At 37.6% G+C, this 24,912-nt stretch overlaps 2 protein-coding genes across 2 annotated transcripts; one reads left to right on the top strand and one right to left on the bottom strand.

The window, feature by feature from the left end:
- Positions 1–704: 704 nt before the first annotated feature.
- Positions 705–14,554, top strand: rhoca (ras homolog family member Ca). Its single transcript, XM_056749862.1, has 5 exons — positions 705–887; positions 8,438–8,595; positions 9,464–9,584; positions 10,922–11,052; positions 13,125–14,554. Exons 2-5 carry the CDS (start codon positions 8,440–8,442, stop codon positions 13,296–13,298), a joined length of 582 nt encoding a protein of 193 aa, XP_056605840.1. The 5' UTR covers positions 705–887; positions 8,438–8,439; the 3' UTR covers positions 13,299–14,554.
- A 731-nt stretch (positions 14,555–15,285) lies between these two features.
- On the bottom strand, positions 15,286–24,416 carry mov10a (Mov10 RISC complex RNA helicase a). The gene is made up of 22 exons (XM_056749860.1): positions 24,029–24,416; positions 23,684–23,789; positions 23,451–23,602; positions 22,940–23,181; positions 22,591–22,846; positions 22,320–22,451; positions 22,075–22,237; positions 21,839–21,990; positions 20,549–20,719; positions 20,227–20,374; positions 19,982–20,143; positions 19,757–19,860; positions 19,494–19,591; positions 19,316–19,414; positions 18,323–18,434; positions 18,108–18,225; positions 17,150–17,341; positions 16,871–16,933; positions 16,671–16,796; positions 16,353–16,441; positions 16,152–16,264; positions 15,286–15,847 (listed from the first exon to the last, which is right to left on the bottom strand). The coding sequence occupies exons 1-22, from the start codon at positions 24,145–24,147 to the stop codon at positions 15,789–15,791; spliced, it is 2,976 nt and encodes a 991-aa protein (XP_056605838.1). The 5' UTR covers positions 24,148–24,416; the 3' UTR covers positions 15,286–15,788.
- Positions 24,417–24,912: the final 496 nt, after the last annotated feature.

The raw sequence follows: 24,912 nt of genomic DNA on the forward strand, positions 1-24,912 counted from the left end.
AAACAACATTTGGGGTGGCGTTGTTTCATACTGTTGTAGTTGTTGCATCATCTCCAACAGTCGACTGGTCGAAAAAAAGACTGTAACAGCCTTTACCAGACATATACAATAATGTTGTTTCAGATCGTAACCAGGCATATTAAGAGGTCAGCCAAAATAGTGATGAATCTAGAAACGAAAATGTTTGCAATCCTAACATTTCATATTCATCTAGGTCGTGTGTGATCTAGAAATGTCTTTCATAACTGGAAAAATTCTCTTAAATCTCTGGGCTGATCATTTTAACAGGCTACATGTAAACTGAATTATGTCATTTGTAATACGTTCGCAATGAAGATTGTAAAGGAACAACAATGATGCTGATCTAGTAGATAGATAGATAGATAGATAGATAGATAGATAGATAGATAGATAGATAGATAGATAGATAGATAGATAGATAGATAGATAGATAGATAGATAGATAGATAGATAGATAGATAGATAGATAGATAGATAGATAGATAGATAGATACTGTCCTATAATAAATATTATATAATACATATACAATTATACTGTTCTGACTACTACTGTTAGTCAAGCAGTACTCACAGGGCACAGCCTGAATTCGGTGGCATTACCTCCACAGCTTTCTGAATGATGTCATTATTATCGGAGGTGGAGGGAGGGACCGCAGTGATCCTCCTCGCACGGCGAAACGCCTCCTTCAGCAGTCAACATCAGCTGCGTCGCGGTCCCGTGTCATTCCCATTACAGCGGGCGGCTCCTCTGTCAGTCAATCGAGCTTCGTTATTAACAATAATCCCGTGAAATATCTCCACATCGCGATAAAACTTCCACAGGAGATCATCTGCCGGGACACCCGAACGCCTCGAGGAAAAACAAGGTATTTACGTTTTCGTGGGTGTATATCGTGCTGTATCCGAAACGTCGGACTTTGGGAATGTTGGTAAAAAACAAGTTTGAGGACAGTAGGCGGTGGCTCGCGAACTCTCGACCGCGTCGGTGTTACTTACACGAGGTTGCTGATGTTTTTATAGAGGCATTTAGTCAGATTTATAGTTTAGAAACCACGAGACTTGCATTTGGAGTTTAGTGGATTGTTACAGTGTAACCGTCGATACAAAACGACCGCGAATTGTAACGGATGTTCTTCGCTACATTGTAACAGTTTAAAGTCGCAACTGTTACATTTGTATCTTTTCTGGGCGTTGCAGTCGGCAGTGCTTCAGTAGTTGTGTCCAAACTTTTCTCTTAAAGCCAGTCTGGCAGTTTACTAACCTGTTGTTCCGCCGAAAGTGACTGTCAGGACGGCATGTGGCCTCAACACTGTCACGCTTTCCAAACCGCCACCTTAAAATGAGCCTTAGGCCGAAGGCTTCTAATGGCCCTTTGAGTGTTCAGATGGGCCTGCTGGAAAATCCTGTTGCGGGCCTTTGACACAAATCTGAAATATATTGTGTAAATTATGTTATTAATTCAAAGAACATTAAAGTCATAAGAGTAGTCAATGACAGTTTGTTTAGATTTAGATATCTTACTTTTTTAGTTTTGTTTTGAGATATTTAGCTTTTGACATCAGTTAAATAGTAGATCCCTAGGGAACATATGCAGACAATGTTTTTTTTCGTTTGTAATGACTGTACTGTGGATAAAAGCATCTGCATAAGTGTAAATGGCGGTATGACATACATTTTTTTAAAGGGACAATTTGTATATACTTTCTCAATTCAATACGAGTTCATAACAAGACTGAACATTAATTTTCGATGTTTTCTGTATTATTAAAGTTCTTTATTGGAGAGAGAGAGATGATAGTGTGCTACTGTATAAATAAGAAATATCAAACATACTTGTTGCTGTTTATGAAAAAAAAAACTTGTTTTCATTGCAGTTTGATTATCAATATCTGGCTTATATTTTAACACATGTCATATTGGTACAACTGCACATGTTGCAGTTATGGTGTTTGGAATTTGACCCAGGACAAGGATCAATTGGGTACTGTAGATTGTTACTTTACAGGAATTGCCTCTTTGACTGATCTCCGATCATGACAACGAACTGCCTCCTGTTCTATAAGCCCTTGACAGACTTCGTCAGCCTGCCATATGGTGAACTTTGGCACACATATAAGATTTCTTGCTCGGAGCAGAAAATGCATTATCACGTACATGAGCCATGCTGTGGATTTTGTTTTGTGATCATGTGATGTGTTTGATTTACAGCACAGTACATGACAAACTAAAGCCCTACCTGGACTAGTTTTCTGTGCGGGGGTTAGATATATATTTGTGTTTTACATATACATGTTTGTATCCATATTGCACACATTTGTCTTATCCTCTAAAGTCTTTAGATATGATTTAAGGCCAAAAGTTGGCAAAAATTTCCGCACAGTAACAAATAAATACGACAATCACATTTACACACAGCCTCCGATATTTTCATCCATCATCAAAAAATTCGGACTGGGTTCGAATTTCTGCGTTTTTGGCATCCATAGCAACCATTTTGAGAGGCCTTTTGACGTAGATTTCGGACTGTATGTGCAACGACCTTTAGATTATTTGTGTCCAAATAAATAAATCTACATATGTGCTGTGTTAATAAGTACAGTATAACTCAACTTTGTGAGTCAATGTGAATAGTTCCTATGGAAGTGTTGTAAGAAGCTTCTGGTTACCCTGGCTGTCACATAATGATTTCAAATATAATAGGATTATTGTGAGAAAAGTTGGCAACGACAGCAATGTTATAAAAGCTGGAAAAACAATGAAGACCTTAATTTGAAAATGCCTCGTTCCACAAGACCACATTGTATTAGTTAAACTTTTCTGCTTCTTTATCTTGAGTTTCTAGTTTTGTACTAGCCGTTACATGTTTGTTTGTCTGTGTGTGTGCAGTCACCTTGAGAAAGTGGATCATTTCTAGTGAATTCCACCTACACACTGTTGATCATAGAGAGATATGGATGGTAGATCACATTTGAGGAAGGTAAAACAAGGACGAAAGTCTTGCATATCAATGTGTAGTGAAACTGGACCTCTTCTTGTCCAAACTCGGTTTGAAGTCCTCTATAAAACTTAATAAACACTTTCTAATGAGAAATGCGGGTCGGCAGGTGGAAGTGAGACGGCTGCAGGGTCAAACACACAATGAACCGCTCTGTCTCTCGAAAAAAATGCACGTCAAGTCAAGAGGTGATTTTGTTCCTCATGTTTTTGTTTTCGTTTTGATGGCATGATGCAGGGAACATTCCACATATGCGTCACCTCATAGAATTCTGGAAGAAAAAAACTCTTTCCTGAAGTTAAAGACATTTTCTCATGCCACATGTTTTTCTTAAGTTATTTGTCGGTTGTTTATGTGTCGTTTTCTACTCTATTTTACATTTGATAGATAGTCGACTCCTGAAGTTAGTTTTTAAGTCCCTTGCTCTGGTACCATGAGGAGACTCATGCTACGTTCCCACCAAACGCGAATGAAGCGTTAAACGCTGATTTACATATTAAATCAATGCAAAGATGTGACGGGACATCCTGCGGCACGATTCTCGCGAATTGAGCGTTTCGGGCTAATTGCGCGTGTTGACAAATCTGAGCTTCGGAAAATAAACGTTGGAAATTAGTGCTGCGTTAAGCAATCAGGATCTTGCTCTAGTAGTGACGTGATTATGACGTAACGTGCGGAGGAAGAAATCCGAAACATCAATGGAGGACAAAATCATTGTCACTGTATGTGGATACCCGGAGCTGTACGATACATCTTACTTTTATTGAAACAGGAATTAAAGGGATCTTGCTTGGAAGAAAGTGAGTGAGGATGTCGGACTATCTGGTAAATTGGAAAAAACGCTCTCTACTCGATTTGAGCTGTGTATATAATATATATATATATATATATATATATATATATATATATATATATATATATATATATTTGGTGGAAACGCTCTGTTACAGTCGGGGAGCTGTACATCAACTGTGCCCCTTTACTCATTAAAAGCACATGATGTGTTTCCATTGTTTAAAATTAATTAAATTCCTGTAAAACAAACCTCAGCAACAAACGTGTTCAAGCTATGTTAATAGAAAATTATGTTCATATGCTATAGTGTCATCAAAAACATATTTTGGGGCAAGTTCATTTATGTAGTCACAGCAGAGTGACTTAATTCTGCAAGAACGAAGAGACTTTAACATACTGTCAGCACAAGAACAGTCGAAATGATTTAAACACATTCCGTTTGCACCTGTAACCTGAACTACCTGCTCTTCTCTATTCATCTGCTTCTCTTTTGTTGTTTAATTGAAAGGCCGTTTTTTAAATCACTCATCATAAGGTGTTTTCGAGTATGACACACAACAGCAAGACAGGAAAACGACAGAGAAGTCCTGATATCACTCAGTTCAGCTCATGAGTACGAAAGCTACTTTATGATATTAAGAGGGAATTTTATAAGTAGTTAAGGTCAGCTTTTTATCTTAATAGAGTTCAAAATGAAAGTGCAACTGCTTTTTGACTTCATGTCTGCTAACGTCTGTCGACTGAAATGAGGTCAAATGTTAATTCTACGGAGAAGCTTGTAAAGCTAACAGACATCGAGATTAATCTGTACTTTGCTTTAGAAATGTCTGTTTGCCGAGTCTCAATATTATACTTTTCTATAGACCGTTTCATCGTACCTATGCACAGGGACTGCAACTAACTTCGGGTCTGTGTTTGCCTAGTGTCTAATAATATAACTTTTTTTATTCACATACTATTCATTTACATCATTATTTTTTTGTAAAAGAATTGTATTTTTATTAAATAAACAGTTTGTCGAATGGCCCAATAGTTTTGAAGCATTTAAAAAACCGTATGGTACATTGAGATCTAGAGGTTGAGCTTGGTATCGCAGTCTAAAACATTGGAGAGACAAGTTTATCTCAACGGTTTATCTCGATTTCTTCTGCTCTTAATCAGAAATAATCCACAGGCAATCACAGGCTGTGTCTGAAATGGTCCACTATACCCTCATTCACTATTCCCTATATTATTTCACTAATATAGTCCACTTTAAAGAGCGGGTGAAAAGGAGTGAGTAAATGTGGACACTCGGTATCACGGTCCTGTTCTTCAAGTCCTGAGTATTCGGGCCTTAGGGACAGAGCCGTGACAATATCATGTCTTGAGTGTGTGTGTTTCGTCTTGTGTGGAGACACGTGGTGGTTTGCTTTAACATTTCGCCACGTGTCTTCCCGTGTAGCTCCGCCCCCTCGTCTCTCTGTCAAGCGTCCCATTAGTGTTTCATCTCCCTTACCTGTCTATGTGTAACGGAGGCAAGCTAGTGCTGTGCAGTATGTAAACCTCACTCCCCGGCCTGGGTTCTGTCCGACCGGACGTGACACTCGGTTCACTGGAAATGCAGCGGGGGACATCTTCTGGTGAGATGTGGGAATTCATTTAGCGCGAGCATTACGATAGATGGCATCGGTTGTACACTCGTTATTGTGATGCATCATGGGATTGAATGAGTGCACTCAATTATGTCCACTATGAATTTAGACACCATTTAAAAAATGGATCTCCACTCAAATGCACTATATTAGGGTATAAGGGGCTATTCCGGACACACCCTAGTATTTGTGAATGTGTACCGGAAGTTAAGGGCAGTCCACGAAGGAGAGCATGCGCAGTAATGCGTCTATTCAGACTTTTATATAGATATATTTTACACACAGAGAGAGAAAGAGAGTCACTTGAATAAAATGTCTTTTGATCTGAACATGTTGACTTTTTTGTTTGACAGAAATATAATTGTGCTCAAATTTGTATTTATTTATTTTATAGAAGTGCAAGAGCCCTTAGAGGCGAAGTTCACTTCCAAGTTTGCCCCCATTCACTATTTTACTATAGAAAGTCAACGGGGGCAAATTTTGAAGTGAAATTCTCCTTGATAGACTGGCTTTCCATATAATATACAGAAGTTAATTTCTGCATTTTCTAAGACACTACACAAAAATATACTAAAATGAAGTTTAGATTTTCTTTACGAAACATAATTTCCATAGTAACATTTCAGTTATTCTTTAGTTTTGAGGAGGTTCCTTTTATTTTAAAATTTGAAAATCAATATTAATTAACAATGAGCATTGGACCCTAACTTACAAATAGTGTATTTCAAATAACAGATTATACAGCCAGTGGGATCTATTTAGCAATGGTTAATAATATTGACGTTAGTATAGACACAATAGGCCAACACTGCTTGCCTTATCTGCTCTGTTAGGTGAAAAACCATCGTCTCATATTAGCAGAAAAAGAAACTGATGTATGATGTATGCCCCTCTTCTTGGGTTGCTTCTCTAAAGTCTTGCCTCTGTGTTACTGGGAAATAAACCCAGAGTTTCCTGTGGGTGGAGGGAGCTTTGTGCGGGATGGAAAGGGCCGTGCTAAAAATAAAGGTCTTTCTTTTCCAGCACAATCTAATGGAGGTCTTTTGATAAGTGCTCATGTTGGCGTGAGGTCAGGCTGTGGAGAAGCGTGAAAAGATGAGGGAGCGCTTTGGAAGCACTTGCCACGCACAGCTGTGCTTTACTGACACGCATTCATCACGGTGGAGCACATATTCCCTCATCACCCACATGCAGACACATGAGCTTCACCTTCTTTTCTCTGAGTTATTGCACTGCTAGTGGCTCCTGTATGGGGGTGAGATGGAGAAATGGATGTCGGGTGAAGAAATGCACGATGATTGATGTGGTTATAGAATGTGCCAAATTTGTAAAATAACTTGCAGTGCATACATATCTTGGCATAGCTGACTTTGTAACAGGAACATGTGAATAATAAATAAAACGGAGAACAATGGAGAACTTCTCAGTCTTTGTAGTTTGAATTGCATTGAACAATCATTTAGGGTCTCATTAGTTTTCTCCACACGGAAACACTTTAATTTGACATTTATGGCCGTTCACGGTACATCATTTCACTGTGGATGTGATCTGAATATTTGTAGATACGAATGAACGTTTGAATGGCTATTGCAAGTATATGTGGAGAGATCGGTTCGGTTGAGTAGCCCCGGGTATGTTATGATGCATGTTTTAGTTTGTAAGTTCATCGGTTTCGCGTTGGACAGATGTTTGTGTCAGAATCGTACACGGTTTCTCCATCTGGTCTTAAATTAGCGGTTATAAGCCTTGAGGTGTGTTTTGCTATAATGGCGAGTGACTTGTGGATGACTTTGTTGCGATAACATTGGTCTGAGGAATTTAGAAAGGCTCAAAAATATAACATTCCTGAGCAAAACTGAAATAAGAGTGGGCGAGAGTGTGTATTTTGTACTCAATGATGAACGGATCAACCGCGATCCGTTTCACCACTAGTTTTTTAACCAATGAGCAATAACTATGCTTACGTCAGTTCTGAAATCAGTCTCTTCTTGCTCATTTTGAATTGCATAAGTCAAGGTGTTCGAAAAAAATAAAGCAATTTGTATCGTGAAAGAAACTTAAAAAAATAAGTACACAAAACTGCGTTTTTAAATTAGCTTACTTTTTTATGTCTGTCTACCTAATTAAATGCGAAAGATAAATTAACATTAGTCACACTAACAATTTCTTTTTAAACTTTCATTTAAAGGGACGGTTCACACAAAAATCTGTCATCATTTAGTCTCCCTCAAAGAAACACAGAGAAAGATATTTGGAAGAATGTTTGTAATTTTAAGTACTTGTACATCATGTACTGCCATAGTAGAAAAACAATATTGTATTTTTTTGTTCTGTTGAACATATAATGAGATCTTTTGAAGAATTTTGGAAAACAAAGAGTTCTCGGGCACCTTTACTAACATATAATTCTTCTTACTATGGCAGTCAATGATGTCCAGGAAATGAAAATTACTAAAGTTCTGCCAAATAATCTCTCTGTGTTTATTGGAAGAAAGTCATTTATACATGTATGAAGGATGAGTAAACGATGACAGTATTTTCATTTTTGGGTGAACTATAACTTTAACAGTAATCCAAAGTTCTGCTTACGTAAACCAAGAACGTCCTAAACTCGAACTGTTGCAAACTTGTCCTGGTTTACAGTTTATGCCAACTTTTCTAACGAAAAACTGCCAATAGCTTCTTCACAGGCAATTTCTGGTCTTCGGTCTTAAAGTGGTCATATCACACTTATTTTATTAAAAATCTTTTTTATCTGACAAATGTCTTTTTGTTTCTAAAACTACATTTGTTGAACAGTTTTCCATCCACAGACGGGCAACGTTACTTTTGCCTTTGTGCTTATATACTCAAAAAAACTGAAGCGTTTGCATTGCTAAAACTTGACATGTTTACATAAAGAGTTGTTTTTATGTATCAAATGAATCCTTTTAGGACATATTTTGAAGTCCATTAATCTGATGTTAAAATGATCATTTGTTTGTTTAAACAGGTATGGCGACCCTAAGGAAAAAGCTTGTGATCGTGGGAGATGGAGCCTGTGGGAAGACCTGTCTGCTCATAGTGTTCAGCAAAGACCAGTTTCCAGAAGTCTACGTGCCCACTGTGTTTGAGAACTACATCGCAGACATCGAAGTAGATGGAAAACAGGTTGGTATTGATTCTTCTTCACCCCATGTCACCTTTCTAAAACACATTTGGTTTTTATAGTATTTTCTATCAGCAAAACGAATGTGTGATTGTTGTTTTGATGATAAACACAAACGTATCAACAGTATGAAGTCCGTCTCTCCAGATACCTCATCCAAATATTTATCCAAACGATTGCCGAGTAGCACCGCTAGCCGGAAATAATAGTCATTGTTCTGGACCGGGCGATGTGAAGGGGTTATTTCATCACGTCTGACAGACGGCTCATAGTTCTGATGTTGTGCAGTACTGACCGCTACCAAATCTAAAAGAGACTTGGCAAAACAGGAAATGGCTGTTCTTCCTGGTTTCCTGTCTGGACTGGAGATATCCCTGCCCCCACTCTTTTTTTCACTTGCCGACCACTATAGTTGAATTCTCATTCTGTACATGGTTTACCACGGTATCTTAAAACTGTTCTCAGGGATGCTGCTCAGAGTTTGCCTTGTTTCTCAATAAGCTGCTTGAGGAAAACATAAACGCTTCCCATAGGAAAATCCATTTTTTTATCCTTTTACCCTGGTGATAGATTTTAAAATCACGGCATTTTGTATTCTAGCATTTACAGTAGAGCTGGCTGTTGACTACAGTCGATGAGTAATTCACCGTGTCCATAGCAAACGGAAGAGCGGTTTATAATATATAATAATAATACAGTTTTCCTAAAAATTCAAGTAAATATGGTCTATGTACTGAATAAGTTTATAGTTATCATTCATGGTGTGATCAGGCTATTATTACTAATATCAAGCTAATAATTCAATGCTAAGCCACTTATGGAATGATTGACAAGTCATCTTGAGTCACTCGTTGGTGTTTTCTTCAATAGGTGGAGCTCGCGTTGTGGGACACGGCGGGTCAAGAAGACTACGATCGCCTGAGACCTCTATCCTACCCAGACACAGACGTCATTCTCATGTGCTTCTCCATAGACAGTCCGGACAGTTTAGGTAATCACAATGTCCAACACACAAAAAGCGTTAGTTTGCTTTTCAGTCGGAGTCATTCGGAGCGCCTGAGTCATCTCCATTGCGGGAAATTCCTGTGTTTTGTCTGCGAGCGGAATAGCATCAAGATATCTCTTTTGTCCGTGACATCATTGCTGTTTATCACGACTTGAACATCCTGATTCTTTCTGTCTGAAAATGTGGGGAAGTTAAAACATTTTGCGATCTTCTTAGCATGATAAAGGTTTTTCGCAGACGGTTCTGCGGGTATTCTTCTGAATTCATGGTGAGATTCATATTGAATAAATATCTGAGCGGTTATACTTCATCAATGACACGTTCCCCTAGATGTTTCTGGGCTGAATGTTGGTGTTAAACGCATGCTTGGTTATGTTACGTATAAATGAATCTTATGTAATAGGATTTGAGTTGTTGGGGCAGATCGCAAATTTTTCTCATTCAGTCTTTGTTTGTAATATGAATTTAATCCCACGCAACGTTTTATAACCTTCCAAAGTTCTTAAAGTGAAAGTTCACCCATAAATACAAATTCTGTCGTTTACTTAAAAGATCTTCTTTTATGTTCTGCGAAAGAAAGAAAGTCATATGGGTTTGAAATGACATGTGCGAGTAAATGATGGCAGATGTTTTATTTTTGGGTGAACTAGCACTTTAAGGAAAACAAGTCATAAACGGGAATTATTTCAACATTTCCTAACTTTTTCTATGAGGAAAATATTCTAAAACCACTGGATTTGTATATGTAATGTGAATACATTTTAGGGCAATAGTAATGTTAATTTTGCAATGTCTTTTAGCACATGTTTAAAGGAATAGTCCACCAAAAATGTTTCACCCTCATGCCATCCTAGATGTAAATGATTTTCTTTCTTCAGTTTTATAAGCTTTTATGTGTCACTTTATGTCCATGCACTGAAATGTCGAAGCTCCAGAGGAAGTAAAACGATAGCTTTGTGTGAGAACATTTGCGATTTTTAGCTTATTAAGTGGATTTAATAATGAAAAACACAATGGCATGAGAGTGAGTAAATGATAAAATAACTATTTCAGTTTCATTTTTGGGTGATCTAGTCCTAGAAATGGTCACCGCCCTTTTGAAAAATGTCAAACAGGTTAATTGTTTGACGGGCTGAGAGGATCTTTGATTTCTTTAAAAGGAAGTGTAGGATGTGATAGAATACTACTTTACAATCTCTATAGCACTGTTTTGGTTTTGATTTTGAAAAAATAACATCAACTTTGATTTGGATAAAAAAAGAAGAAGAATACTCTAAACTAAAAGTTCTGTAAACATCAATTTTGTCTGCATCATTTCACAGAGAATATCCCTGAAAAGTGGACGCCCGAAGTGAAGCACTTCTGCCCGAACATTCCCATAATCCTTGTGGGAAATAAAAAGGATCTTCGGAACGACGAGCACACGCGGAGAGAGCTGAGCAAGATGAAGCAGGTGTGTTCACCAGTGCCGCCTCTGAGGAGTTCCATTAGAACGCACTTAGCAGCTAGCGTTGCTGTCATTTTAGAAGGCCTGATCATTATCGTTCGTCAAACGTATCGTAGCGATCGGTCCAATGACTGAGTGATGTGTTCTGCACCTCACTCCTTAAATGATGTGTCGGGTGCAGTGGTGTTCCGTTATTAAATCTGGGCAGACGGCCTCAGATATATGTGATCATTAAATGAACTGGATTGACATAATGTGTCAGGATTACATCTGCAGAGAGTCGGCGGCCACAGAATTCTTAATGTCCGTCACTTTAAAGTTCCTCACATCCCTGACCTTTGCGAATTTATCAAATTAGCAAAAGTTGCGGATGCTATTAGCTGGCAACAGACCACTTTAGCTGGAACTTTAACTTCATTTACTGTGTTTTAAGTAGGGCTGTTCAAGATCAATCGCATGCAGAATAAAACTTTGTGTTTATAATAGTAAATGTCTGTGCACTGCGCATATAAATTCTGGATTTTTAAACACATATATTTAAGAAAAATATAAAAATGGATAAATGTTTATATATCATTTTAATGATATACATATAAAAATATTTTCCTAAATATATACAGTACATGTATGTGTACTTGAATGTTTAAAAATAAATATGCACATTTCACAGACATATATTATGTAAACACAAACTTTTATTCTGGATGTTATTGATCACGATTAAATGATTATTTTCAGTTAACATGTTTTCTTATGCTTGGGCCACACCAAAAGATAATCGGGCCGATTTCTCCCCTTCCGACAGTCCTAGGTAAAGTCTCGATGATCTTTAATGGCTCTAAAGATGATCTTATCAGATTTCCCTGTGGTGTGATGTGTGTTAAGAGTGTATGAACCTGATCGGAAGAACATCGGAGCCGCCCAACATGTTGAATATTTACGATCAGAAATCCAGATGCGTGAGGGAAACCCTGAGGACAAACACACAAGGACTCTGTTGATTGTCACGTGGAACAAAACAATACTCTGTTAGAAAGCCAGCTGACAGAAGTACGACAACCGTAGTTATCACTTCAGCCCACAATTTCTTTATTCTGTCAATTTTCTGTCAAAAGCATTACAAATACTATCATCGCAATTACGAATAATTTTAATACAAACCAGGCTATGTGCAAGTGACAGTAGTGGTTGGAGTCTGAGTGTGCGGATGCTTTAAGGTGGAACAGAAAATATAGGTCCAGTTGAGCTGGTGGAGACAGCTGAATTTTTTTTACAAAACTGCATTAATATAATTTTTTTAATTACTGTGAAGACATAAATACAACAATATTTTAGATGCAATAACATTATATCTAGTGCTGTGCCAACTTAAATGCTTCAGACGACGGTGCTTGAGCAATTTCTCAAAGATGAATAATATTTGTTTTAATTACATAAAATGTTATATGTACACATTTGTTTATGAACACCTATATGATAAACAAAGTTCACAGTGAAATAAAAAAACGTATTCTGAAATCTCGAGATAATTTGCGAGATTTCCCCTGTTCACCGTGAGGACTGTTGGTGTGTGTTGTGCTTGCTTTGTCACATTACGGCGCACCACAAATTATAGGAGTGAAATTATTAATCTAGGATTTTTTTCTCCTCATATTTGTGTTCTCTCCCCATGTAAAACTCTTATAAGATTTAAAAAAAATCTTTTGGTGTGGCCCCAGCATTAATTTACATTTTTGGAGCCTTACGTATGAACATTGCATATGCAATTTAAGACAGCAATTTGTAAATTTTTATTTATTTAAAATGAACAAAAATAACATATAATTTCCTTACCTGACCCCAGTTTGTTTCTAATAATGATTTATAATTTATGCAGTCGGGTGAAATTTCACACAATAAAATTCACAACATCATGTGAAGTACATAAAACCCCTCCAATTTCAATTAGAAACCGCAACAGGCGGCAAAAGTTAGAGAGAGCTTTTTTTATCATGATGAACTTTGCGATTAAATTAAAAGGCTAAATTCGTTTCTGGATCTTGTTGAACGTGATAATTCATTTCCAACATTGTTTTCAGGAGCCTGTAAGACCGGAAGAGGGCAGAGACATGGCGAACCGCATCTGCGCCTTCGGCTGCCTGGAGTGCTCGGCCAAGACCAAGGATGGAGTGAGGGAGGTATTCGAAATGGCCACCAGGGCGGCGCTGCAAGTCCGAAAGAAGAAGAAGAGAAGCGGATGCTCGCTGTTGTGAGAATTGTCCGGTTGCGTTGATGCCGATTCGGAACGTTCTGTTACGACTCCCAGCTGACCAGAATACACCAAACTCCAAAATATATTTGACCAAACGGCATAAATACACCGTACAGTTTGTCACATTTCATGCAAAACTAACAGGTGGGACACGTTAAAAAGTAAAATATGCATTAAAAGAGGGCTGGGAAGAAAGACGGATTAGATGTCATGTTACATGCCTTGATCTTTCTTGAAAGGCAAAAAATAGTTTCTACTCAAGCTTTTCCTGTAAGATTGAGATTGATAGTAATTGTATTTTTGCACATTTATCAATGAACCGTCGTAACCGTGACAAAATCAAATGAGATTTCTTTTGACCTTTATTCTAAATTAATATAACGGAGTAGAAAACAGCACAGAATTTGAAGTCAGTGCCTTTGTGAAAGTTCCCCGCAGAACTTGATAGACTCGCTTTTTCTAAACATAAATAACTACAAGCCCCTTAAATGTATTACAAAATGCAAAAGGTTTCAGTTACATTGGCTATATTCTATCTTAGCCCCTCTCGTACATTAAGAATTTCACATTTTGAAACGAGGTTTTTATTTGTTTTACTCTGTTTGACTTGAGATACTGAACAGGTTAAACCAGCCCCAGAATATCCTCAGAGACGGGGTTGAGTTAAGTATTAACACGTAACGCAAACACTAAATGTTTAGCTGGGATTGCCTCTGAAGGTTTCCACTACTGAGAGATGTTAAAGAAGTACACAATGTGGTTATATATTCGTTTAGGGAGGTTTGTTTGGGTAGTATAAACAGGTTTCGAGTGCCTTCCGAGCTCACACGGAAAGCGTGTGCCTTTGGTTAGAAGTCTTGTAATGTGCACGGGTCGAGAAGCGAGTATGGGATGCTCTTGATCAGATGGATGTTTATATGCACATGATCAGTGTTTTAACATTGCATGATAGTTGCTAGCTGCAGATGTCAATGGCTAGATAAAAAAAATACTGTATAGATTCCATTATTTCACTACTGTACCCACTGGTGCCATTGAATGTTTGACTTCTGTTAAACGTAACTCGATGTCTCCTGTCTGTGTCAGAGCATTGAAATCGAAAGCATGGTGTAGCTTTTTTAGAATAAAAAAATGATATAGCAAGTTTTTCTTTGGGTATTTCATGGTCAATGGGTTTTTTCTTGAACACTTGAGACATCATGCTGTCGAATTCTACATTATCAAAAGGCTGTGTTATTAAAAGGCACCAACTGGTTATGTATTGGTGGGAATGTGATGTTTTTCCAACATTTAACAACCAACTTTAGATTCATTGAAATGTTAGCGTATGTCGAGGCGGCTTGAACCAGCTTACACAGGGCATTATTAATAAACTTACTGTAATGCACTGACTGTACAATGAAATGCACAACACTTATCCACAAAATGTTTAACTTTTTTGAATACTGGTTTTTGGAGTCATAATGAAACCGCATCATAGATGTTCATTTGTGAATAGCACTGGACTGGTTACGTTGTGATGTCATCGTCTGCATGAGCAAATTCCTGGAGACTACAGCAACCAGTCTTAGCATACAGAGTTCCTCACGGAGCTCTAACATCAATCCTCTGCTGTGTGTCTATAGGGTCTCTTCCTTTTTCTGGAAGTATTAAATATGATTTATTATTCCAGATTTTTATGAGCACTCATAGTAACAATTTGTAAACAGGAACGGCATTGCAGTCGATGTTGAAATGAAGTAAACCAACCTATGTTAATAAAATATTTTTTGGGAAACAAAATAATGTTATGCTTCTTTTGCGTGAAATTGTGCGAAATGTTGTTCGGCTTGGAGTATTCGACGCTTTTGTTGCCTTAAAAAGCTGGTCTGGTATGGACTTTAAATAATTCAGATATTTCTTTCAGCATGTTTTGCAAAGACTGTTTCACAAAAGTGTATTTATAATAATCATGAATTCCCAAGAAGTTACTTTCAACACACGATATATAAAATATATATTTTTCCTTTTGTTTATTCAAACCCAATAAAAAATATTTTCTATAAACATTCCAGTAAAGTGCTAAGAAGCATTTGAAATGTGCAAATCAGCCTTAAATTAATCGTGCCCAACCAGGTTAAGCTGAAATTAACAAAAGGTATACAAACAAATGATGAAATACGTGACATGAAGATAAATAAGCAAGCTGTTTGCATATTTTGTAATACTCATGTGAAACTGCTAATTTTTCAAGCACTGTGTCTCATTTTCAGTCTCGACTACCTGAAGAGATTCGTACAATATCATACTGACTGCATACTTGAGTCTGACTGCATAAATGATAAAATCTCCATAGTGTTCACTTGATTCTGAATTATGAATAAAATGCTGTCAATGCAATAAACGAGAAGTTTTCGTGATTTTTTTTATCAATACTGCTTATCGTTTAAAAGCTGAATTCCCCGTTTCTCTTGCAGTAAAGTGATTGTCTGGTCTGATAGTTTGTTGGTCCTCAATGTTCACTTCTCCACTCGGTTTGCACGTGCTGTTGTAGTGGGCTCTCGTCGATATCTGCACAAACACACACAGTTGAGTCATGCAAGGTTATAGTGGTGGTTTCCCGGACAGGGATTTTCTTAAACCAGGACTAGTCTTAAATTAAATTAGAATATCAAAAAACATTCTTTACACAAAACATGTGCTGGTCTTGAGACAAATCCATGACACCCACATATTTCAAGATATACAAGTGCAAGTAGTTTTCGATAAAGACACCTCTAACAAAGAAATGAATCTGGGATTACGCTTTAACCCTGTCCGGGAAACCATCCCATAATGTTCCATAAGACCTTGGGACTCGTGTAGGGAAGCATACCATCGGAGGTGATTTTTAAAGATGCCAGCCGAGTGATCACATCCTCCTCTCCATCGGCATCCTTGTAGTCGAAGCCGGTATAACCCTGCTCGAGCTCACAGTACCGGATAAACCTGAGACACAAATGAGATGACACGATTGGACTGAGGTCCCATTAAAGTTTCAAATTCATCAGGGTTTTTAAGTTCTTTAAGGTCTTACCTGTGCCAAGTAGGATCTTTGTTTAAGATGACCGGGTTTCCCACCACAATGAGCAGTGCTTTGGCTCGAGTGATGGCCACATTAAACCTCTGTGGGCAACAGAAGTCCAACAAAAGATTACAAACTGAACTGGAATTTGAACTGATTCATTTCTATGAGCTTCTGTAATAAACTCTCACTTCGACTCTTGCCACTAAAACCATAAAACATTCTTATCACATGTTGTCATGATTCTAATTTAACATTTAGGAGTCCATTTAAAGTGCTTTCAAGCTACAAATTTAATCAGTTTGTGTGTTGCTGCAATGCAAAAAAAACCTTCTCATTTGAGAGGAAGCCGATGTTGAAGTCTTGATCCATCTTCACGTAGTTGACGCTGCTGCGGACAGTAGAGACAAGGATGACTTTTCTCTCCTGACCCTGAAACTCTTCCACCGACCCCACCTGTAAAACACACCGATAAACGTCTAATTCTGACCTCATAGAGTTTGTTGAGTCGAGAAAACACACAAGCTGACCTTGATCTCTTTCCACTGCTTCAACTCAGCCACAGTGTTTAAAGCTTTACGGATTTTCTCCACCTTTGAGTTAAAGAGAACCCCTTCAGTTAGAGAGTAAACTACAAAAATGTATAAAACATGAATACAATTTAAATATATAAAACAAATGTATTATAAAAAATGTTTTGTAAAGGTTTACTGACTATTGTACAATGTTTTAGTTGGTTGCTAGGGCTTTGGTATGCAGTTGTTAAAATGTTTTTGGTGGTTGCTATGGCACTACTGCTGCAGTCTTGCCTGTTTCCTGTAAGGTGCGATGATGCCGATGTCCTGAACGCCGAGTTTTGGCAGACCTTTCTTGCCCTGCGTTTGAATGAGCTTTTTGAGGTAGCTGGCGATGACCTCGATCTCGGTCACATTGAAGAATGAGGGACTGTTTTCCTCTCTTTCATCTTTCCCCATCACTCCATGAAATACAACAGGAAATCCCTGTTTATCAAAGAAACAAAGCACTTTAATCACAGATTTACATCATTTGCAGCTAAAACACTGCTTTATTTGTTTATACTCAACTTTTCTAGTGGCATCAAATATCAGAAATTAGTAAATTAGTACTTATTGTATATGTTTAAATTGATTTTTATATACAGCTGCAAAAGAAATTAAGAGACCATTAAAAAAATATTTTCAGTTTTTCTGAATTTACTATTTCTAGGTACGTTTAGGTAAAATGATCATTTTTATTTCATTCTCTGAACTACTAACAATATTTCCAATTAAAACATTGTCTCTATTTGCATTTATTTGCAAAAAAATGAAGACTGGAGAAACATGTGAAAATATCAGAAAAGATGCTCTGTATTTTTTCAGACCTCAAATACTGCAAAGAAAACACGTTCAGATTCATTTTTGAGCAATACAGCAGTAATATTTATTTAATATACATATGTACTCAGGAAAAGTTCAAAAATATTTTTTTATGTGATAACCTAGATTTTGATCACCGTTTTCATGTGTCTTCTCATGCTGTCATTGCTGTACTTTGTCACTACTGAGGTTTGATTTTGTTGAAATTCAACAGACACTGAACCAAAATGACCACAATACATCTAGAAATGCTGATTAAATAGAAATTTTGAATGCTCTCTTCATTTTTTCCGCTGCTGTATACAGAATTGAATAGACCACATATTGTGACATATACATAACAGACACGGACAACAAATCAGAATAAAGGTGCTTTTAGGTCTATTACCTTCTTAGGAAGATGTTCCCACTGACAGAAAGCCTCTCGCAATATCTGATCAGCAAACACCTCCAGTTCATTTTCATAGAAAAGCTCATTGGGGATCTTAAGGATGGCAGGGTGAGACCTGGGATGGAGAAAAATGATGAAAGAGTTGAGAACTAGACGATAAGTGATCCCTCAACAAATTTTCCCTTTGTAAAAACGATAAAAAAGACCAGCACCTGTAGTTCTGGAGAAGTTTGGTGACAAAGCGACTGTCATATCTAGGGTTGTCATCCTGGATCTTCTGATAGAGACTGTTCTCTTTCATCAGCCGCTCCAGGAGTGACTGCCCTGTTTTATACCACCAGATGTTTATTCACTATTCTCAACATTATTGACTAAAAAGAGAAATAAAATGGCATGGCATGGTTCATCCCAAAAAAATCATAATTATCCTTATTTATTCATCCCTCAAGTTGTTCCAAAACTGTTTAAATTACTTTGTTCGGTTAAACAAAAAGAAAGATATTTCGAAGAATGCAATTTTCAGTTCTGGGACATCATTCGCTACTATAGTAGGAATAATTTTAATTGTAGTTAAAGGGATACTTCACCCAAAAACGAAAAGTCTGTCATCATTTCTTCGCCTTCGAGTGGTGGCACATGTGTATACATTACTTTGTTCTGATGAACGCAGAGAAAGATATTTGGAATAATGCTTATAGCAAACAAATCTTAACCCCCATTGAAACCCATAGTAGTGAAAAACAATCGTAGTTAAGCATTCTTCCAGATGCTTATAACCATTTATAAAGACATGTATACAGTTTTGTAATAACCGGAAGGTGAATATATGATGACATAATCTTCATTTTTGGGTGAAGTATCACTTTAATGGTGCCCCAGACCTGTTTGCTTTCCCAAATGCTTCAAAATATCAAATTTAGTATTCAACAGAACAAACAAATATACAACATTTGTACCAAACGATGTCCCATAACTGAAAATGACTCGCATTCATCCAAATATATTTCTTTGTGTTCATCAAAACAAACAAATGTATACAGGTTTGAAACAATGATGACAACATTTTAATTTATGAGTGAACCTTTAAGATTAAGCCTAATAAGCAATATAAGCTTGCGGAAGACATTTGTAAGTGTGAGCAATGGTATTGATATCTGGCATCACTAACAAAGCAATAAGGTAGGTCACATAACATCAGCAAGTACCCATTCCATATAGCTGTGCCAATGGAGATCTCAGGACGGGGCCCAGTTGTTTCGGGTCTCCGGCCAAAACCAACTGACCCTTCGCCGGGTCGAGCAGACCTGAAGCACAGAGAGGACAATGTAAGTGTAAAAAAACACTCTGTTGCTTTAATCATGTTATTTATTTTGCTTCATTTACCCGCTATCCCGATGACACACTCGGGCTCCACGGCCTGTCCGGCCTCATCGATGAAAATGTGTGTAAAGTGGCCCTTAGCGACGCCGCCTGACACCAATCTGTGGAGCAAGCAACTATATTAATATTCATTTATAGCACAATCTAGATGCCTCACGCCGGCACAAACTACAGTAGCCTGACAGTAAAAATGTATGATTTGACATTAGTGTTACAAGAACCAGGATTTAGGTGACATATTATTGTTAGAAGAAAGTGTGATGTACCTTCCTGCGGTGACCAAGGTAACCACGACGACCCTGTAGTCCGTCATAGCATTTGTCAAAGGTAAGGTGAAGGATTGCTCAGCTTCATTCCAGTTGCTGTGTTTCTGTTTGTAAACAGTCGAAAGTAGGGTGTTACAAATGTGTTTGCTAGCATATCAATGCATCCTTTTTAAAATATTAAAAAATTGTATGTTGTGTTTTTAAAATCTTGATTTTCCATCTAACCAGCAGTTTCTTTGGTACAGTGCTTGAATCTCTACTCGATGCATACAGACGATAGAGGTGATGGCCATCCACGAATCCTAACAACCTCTCGCACAAGAGATCACAGGCGCTATTCGAGGGAGCGCAGGCGAGGATATGGACCTTGTCGCCAGTCTTATTCACCTAACACAAACGCCAATACACACATCACATGGACTGCATGTCGCAATAGGCTGCAGTGAACCAGAATAAAACAATGCAGTCACCTGTTTTATGGCTTCCACCATCGTGACAGTTTTGCCCGTGCCGGGAGGGCCAAAGATCAGGTAAGGTGCTGGTTTGGATATGCCCGATAAGATGTGCTGGACTGCCGCCTTTTGCTCTGGGTTCTTCTCTAAATCTTTGTTGAACATTCTGTGGGACAAACATGGTAAACTTTGCATTGTTCAGGAAGTGTCAAGACAGGCTCTGCTTGTTGTTTTGTTCCCGTCTTCTGACATCACCGAGGAGGTTCCAGCACACATGTATTGATATATTGTATCGGTGTATAGAAATGGTGTGTGATTGTGTGTGTAAGGGCGTACGGACCTGAGATTTGGCAGTGTTATCTCTGTGATGTTATGATCCGTAGGGAACAGAACTCCCCCCAGGCCGTGTTGAGCAGCGAGCTGCACCGCTCTGTGCTGGAGTTTAATTGGGAAGCGGTTGATGTTGAACTCCACGTCAAACTTCATGTTAGGGAGAAACCTCTGGAGGAGTCTTTGAACACAGAACAAGAAAGGTTTAATAAAACTACTAAAATATTTTTGTTTATTGAGATTCAATAAAATATTGTATCGTTTGAAAAGAAAATGAGAAAATAAACTGAAATAAGTTTGACTAATATAATTAAGTCACTAAAATGATTACATGAAAATCAGTAAAATAACTCAGAACATTTATATATATATATATATATATATATATATATATATATATATATATATATATATATATATACATATACATATACATATACATATATTAGGGCTGTCGAACGATTAATCGTGATTAATCACATCCAGAATAAATGTTTGTGTTTATGTAATATATGTTGTGAACAGTGCATATTCATTTTGTTACACATACACATAAATGCATATATTTAATTCAAATATAACAAGTAGTAAACGTTTATTTAGAATTTCAATTATTAGTGAATATAAATTATACATTTAAATATTTTCTAAAAACATGGACAAGTATGTGTATGTTTTGTGTTTATAAATACAAAATTAATATGCACAGTACACAGATATATATTATGTAAACACAAACCTTTATTCTGGATGCGATTAATCGCGAGTCATCGTTTGACAGCCCTAATATATACATATACAGTATATAAAAATAAATAATACAATTACAAAAGCACAACGCAAAATTGTTAAAAAGGTAACTAAATACAAACATGAAAATTAAAAAAAATAGCATTTAATTCGAAATATTAATAAAACCACAGTTAATCTTTATATGCATTTATGTAATTTATATAATTTATTTTGCAATTTACTTGAAGTCACTTACTCTGTTAGCTTTATTAAAGGGATAGTTCACCAAAAACGTTTTTTTTAATCACTCACTCTTATCATCTTAACACAAAGATGATATTTTGAAGAACGTTGGTAACCAAACAACATTGGACCCCACTGTATGAACAAAAAACCACTGAAACATTTCTCAAAATATCTTTTGTGTTTCCACAGAAGAAAGAGTCACATAGACATTTTGAACAATATGAGAGTAAATAAATGATGACAGTTTTTATTTTTTAGTGAACTATATCTTCAACACTATTTATAATTGTCCTCATGTGAGGTTTCATTCCCAATTTCTTACTTCTTAGAGAATCCCAATTTAACTTTCTCCAGCTCGACGCGATGGACGTAACCCTGATATACGGTGACGGGCTTGCTCTTGTCCCCTGACACAAAGACATTGAGTTGATCTCCTCTCAGCACAGACGGTCTGTTCTCTGCCACTCCCGGTACCTGAGATACAAGAACGAATCCAATATCATCCAAACATACAGTGAAAAACCCTGCCTAAGAAAGTAACAGGCGCCTCTCGCTCACTTTTAGAACGAGCAGCCTCTTGTTGGTTTTGTCCACGGTCATTGTCTTATTGTAGAGGTCGTACTTCTTGATGTCCACATCCATCTGTATCTCCTCCAGCTGTATGAGGAGATGGAAGCGCTCCGTGTACATCTTCATGCACAGCTCCTTCTCCAGGACCCGTCTGAGAACACACAGAAACTATTTTGTTCGCACAAATATGCAGAATGGAAAAAAGAAGGAAAATGCAAAAGGCACATGCTTGCCTCACTCTGGGAAGTTCCAGCTTTGCAAAGACGGAAAGACGCTCGGAGTTCTCCAGCTTGTGTCGGGCCAGATCCTCTAAGTAGGAGGGGTACTCGTAAAGACTGAGCTTGACTCCAGCACGCCTGGAAAAACTGGGAAAAATGGGATGGAAAGAGGAACAGTTACACAACATTAAACCATCTTCTTATTTTTAGCTTATACTGTAAATGAAATAGATAACTTTAAATAGTCATTATATCGTGGACAAACAGACAGACAGATCGATCTAACCTCTCTGGCGGAACCCCAACTTCCACAGTCCTGTAGCCCGGACGGAGTCGTCGGTTTTGTTTGGGGTTATACGGGCTCTTTGGGCCCAGTTCTGCGGCTAGCTGGGTCTGGACAACTGCCTCCAGTTCCCTGACTATACAGAAGGGTTTAGCAGCACTTGGGGGCTCCGACTCCGGGCAGAACTCAAAGTACATGGTGGCTGGAAAGTGTCCGTGAAACTGGACTTTGTAGTGCACTTCGACAGTATAACTCTCATCTGTGGATTAGAGGTCACGCATGAATAGCATTTATTTATCTCTGCTCATTCATATGTCTATGCATTTGCTGGAGGTCTCAGGCTCGTCCTCACCCGGGCAAAGGAGAAGAGGGCAAACACGGTTGACTCTCCGGGCGTCCACTAGAGTAAAGCAACGCATCTTGTGGAGAGCCGTGTAGTAGGTGAAGTAGACGCAGCTCTGGCCCCGATTCACAATGTGAAACTTAACTACAAACAGCTTGCCCAGTTCTTTGATAATGAAAGCTATCTTTCCCTTTGTGGCCTTGGGGTCAGAGGTTATTTCAACACCACATTTGTCCTGGATGAGTTTAGCCCTGAAACAGACAAGCATGTGACTATGAGGTGAAATGACTTTAGGAACGGCTTTGAATAGCAATAAACCGTCCAAAGCATGTGATCTTATCATCTTTTCCACACAAGAATTAGTGTACATCAGATATTTTCCCCCTTTCCCAGGAAACTGTCACACTTTTAACATACCATATGTAGTCCAGTTTCTTTCCATCACCATAGGTTCAATTCAAATTTATCCAATAAACAAGTATAAATACAACATTGAGGAGCCGTCTGACACTTCACTCACCGTTTCACTTTGAGCTGTTTGAGAATTTCTCGAGCCAGCTTCTTCTTCGAGGTCAGGACGGGGTTACTGGGAGAAGAGGATGCTGGGATTGAATCTGGGGCGGCTTCCTTGTTCGTGAAGGATTTCCACTGGTCGCAGTAATACACACGCATCTGTCAAAAGAAAAGCACACGTTGAGAATCACTATAAAACAACTCAAATGTGACATTAATCTAGGCAATATTTCATATCACCTGTGGTTTGCCGTGGAAAATGATCTCCCCAGGTCTTGTACTGGCTTTTTTGAACACTTCTAAGGCATGGACCACATTGGAGAACTTGGATTCCTGGCTTCCGTTCCTAAAAACAATGTTAACCAAGCAGTTGCAGTGTTATTCATAAAGTTATTACAATTTGAACAATAAAACAACTTAATTCAAGCTAAACAAAGGTTGTTGCATCAGCCAGGTGTGGTTAGTATTTACATAATATGACACTTACAATATCCTGGTGTAGACCAGCAAAATAACATCATATAAGAACTGTTCTTGATATTTTACACATGACAAACTGTTTAAAACCACAGAAGGACTACAAACCTTTTAAACTCTAAGTTGTATATGTCCTGTAGCTCCTTTTTGTTTGTTTTGGATATCCTCTCCCCCAAAAACGCTAGGAAATCTAACCCTACTTCGTATGATGCTTTGAGAGAAGGCATTGTTCTGTCGCTTCTGTGTGTAGTGATGTATGTTTAGTTGTTATTTGGTCCAGTCCATGCGATTCCGGAATCGAAAATGTAGTCACACAAAGTGAAACTCAGTTCAACAGTGATCGCTGGGATCTTCAACAAACAACCGTAGCAGAGTCAAACGAAAGATTGTTCAATTATGTATCACAATTGAAATAAATCTTCCTGAATACTCACTTAATTATAATATTCGTGCTAATCAGCGTTTGTTATAAAGTTTCAGAAGTGATAAATGCTCAAAAATGAAATAATATTTAGAATTCGTTTCAGATTGTTTTGCGACGCTACCTTAATATGTGAGGCGGTGCATGAGCGACACAAATCATTGATAGTGAATTGTATGGATGGGCGTATTTAATTCAATCTCAACGAGGATTGGTCGATCAAATTTTATATGATTTAGGCGTCGTCATTTTCGTCGAATCGCGTTTAATTCAGACAGTGTTCATCTGACTGTATGCATAACCAAATATGGATTAATGTTTTGTTCACTGTGCACAATGATATGCATTTATATGAGGATTTAGCTGTTGAGTAAAATTAATTAACCAAGCTTATTGTGCTTACAGAAAAAATCAATAAAAAATAAATAAATTAACAACTTGCAACAATTTGTACCATGTAACGTTGAATCAACACATTGCAATAGCACAATTATTAATAATATTAACAATTCTAAATATCTAAAATATGTGTTTTTCTTAAAATTGATCAAATATCACTAAATTCTGTATT

Source organism: Triplophysa dalaica, chromosome 6 (genome assembly GCF_015846415.1).
Source record: "Triplophysa dalaica isolate WHDGS20190420 chromosome 6, ASM1584641v1, whole genome shotgun sequence".
Taxonomy (NCBI): domain Eukaryota; kingdom Metazoa; phylum Chordata; class Actinopteri; order Cypriniformes; family Nemacheilidae; genus Triplophysa; species Triplophysa dalaica.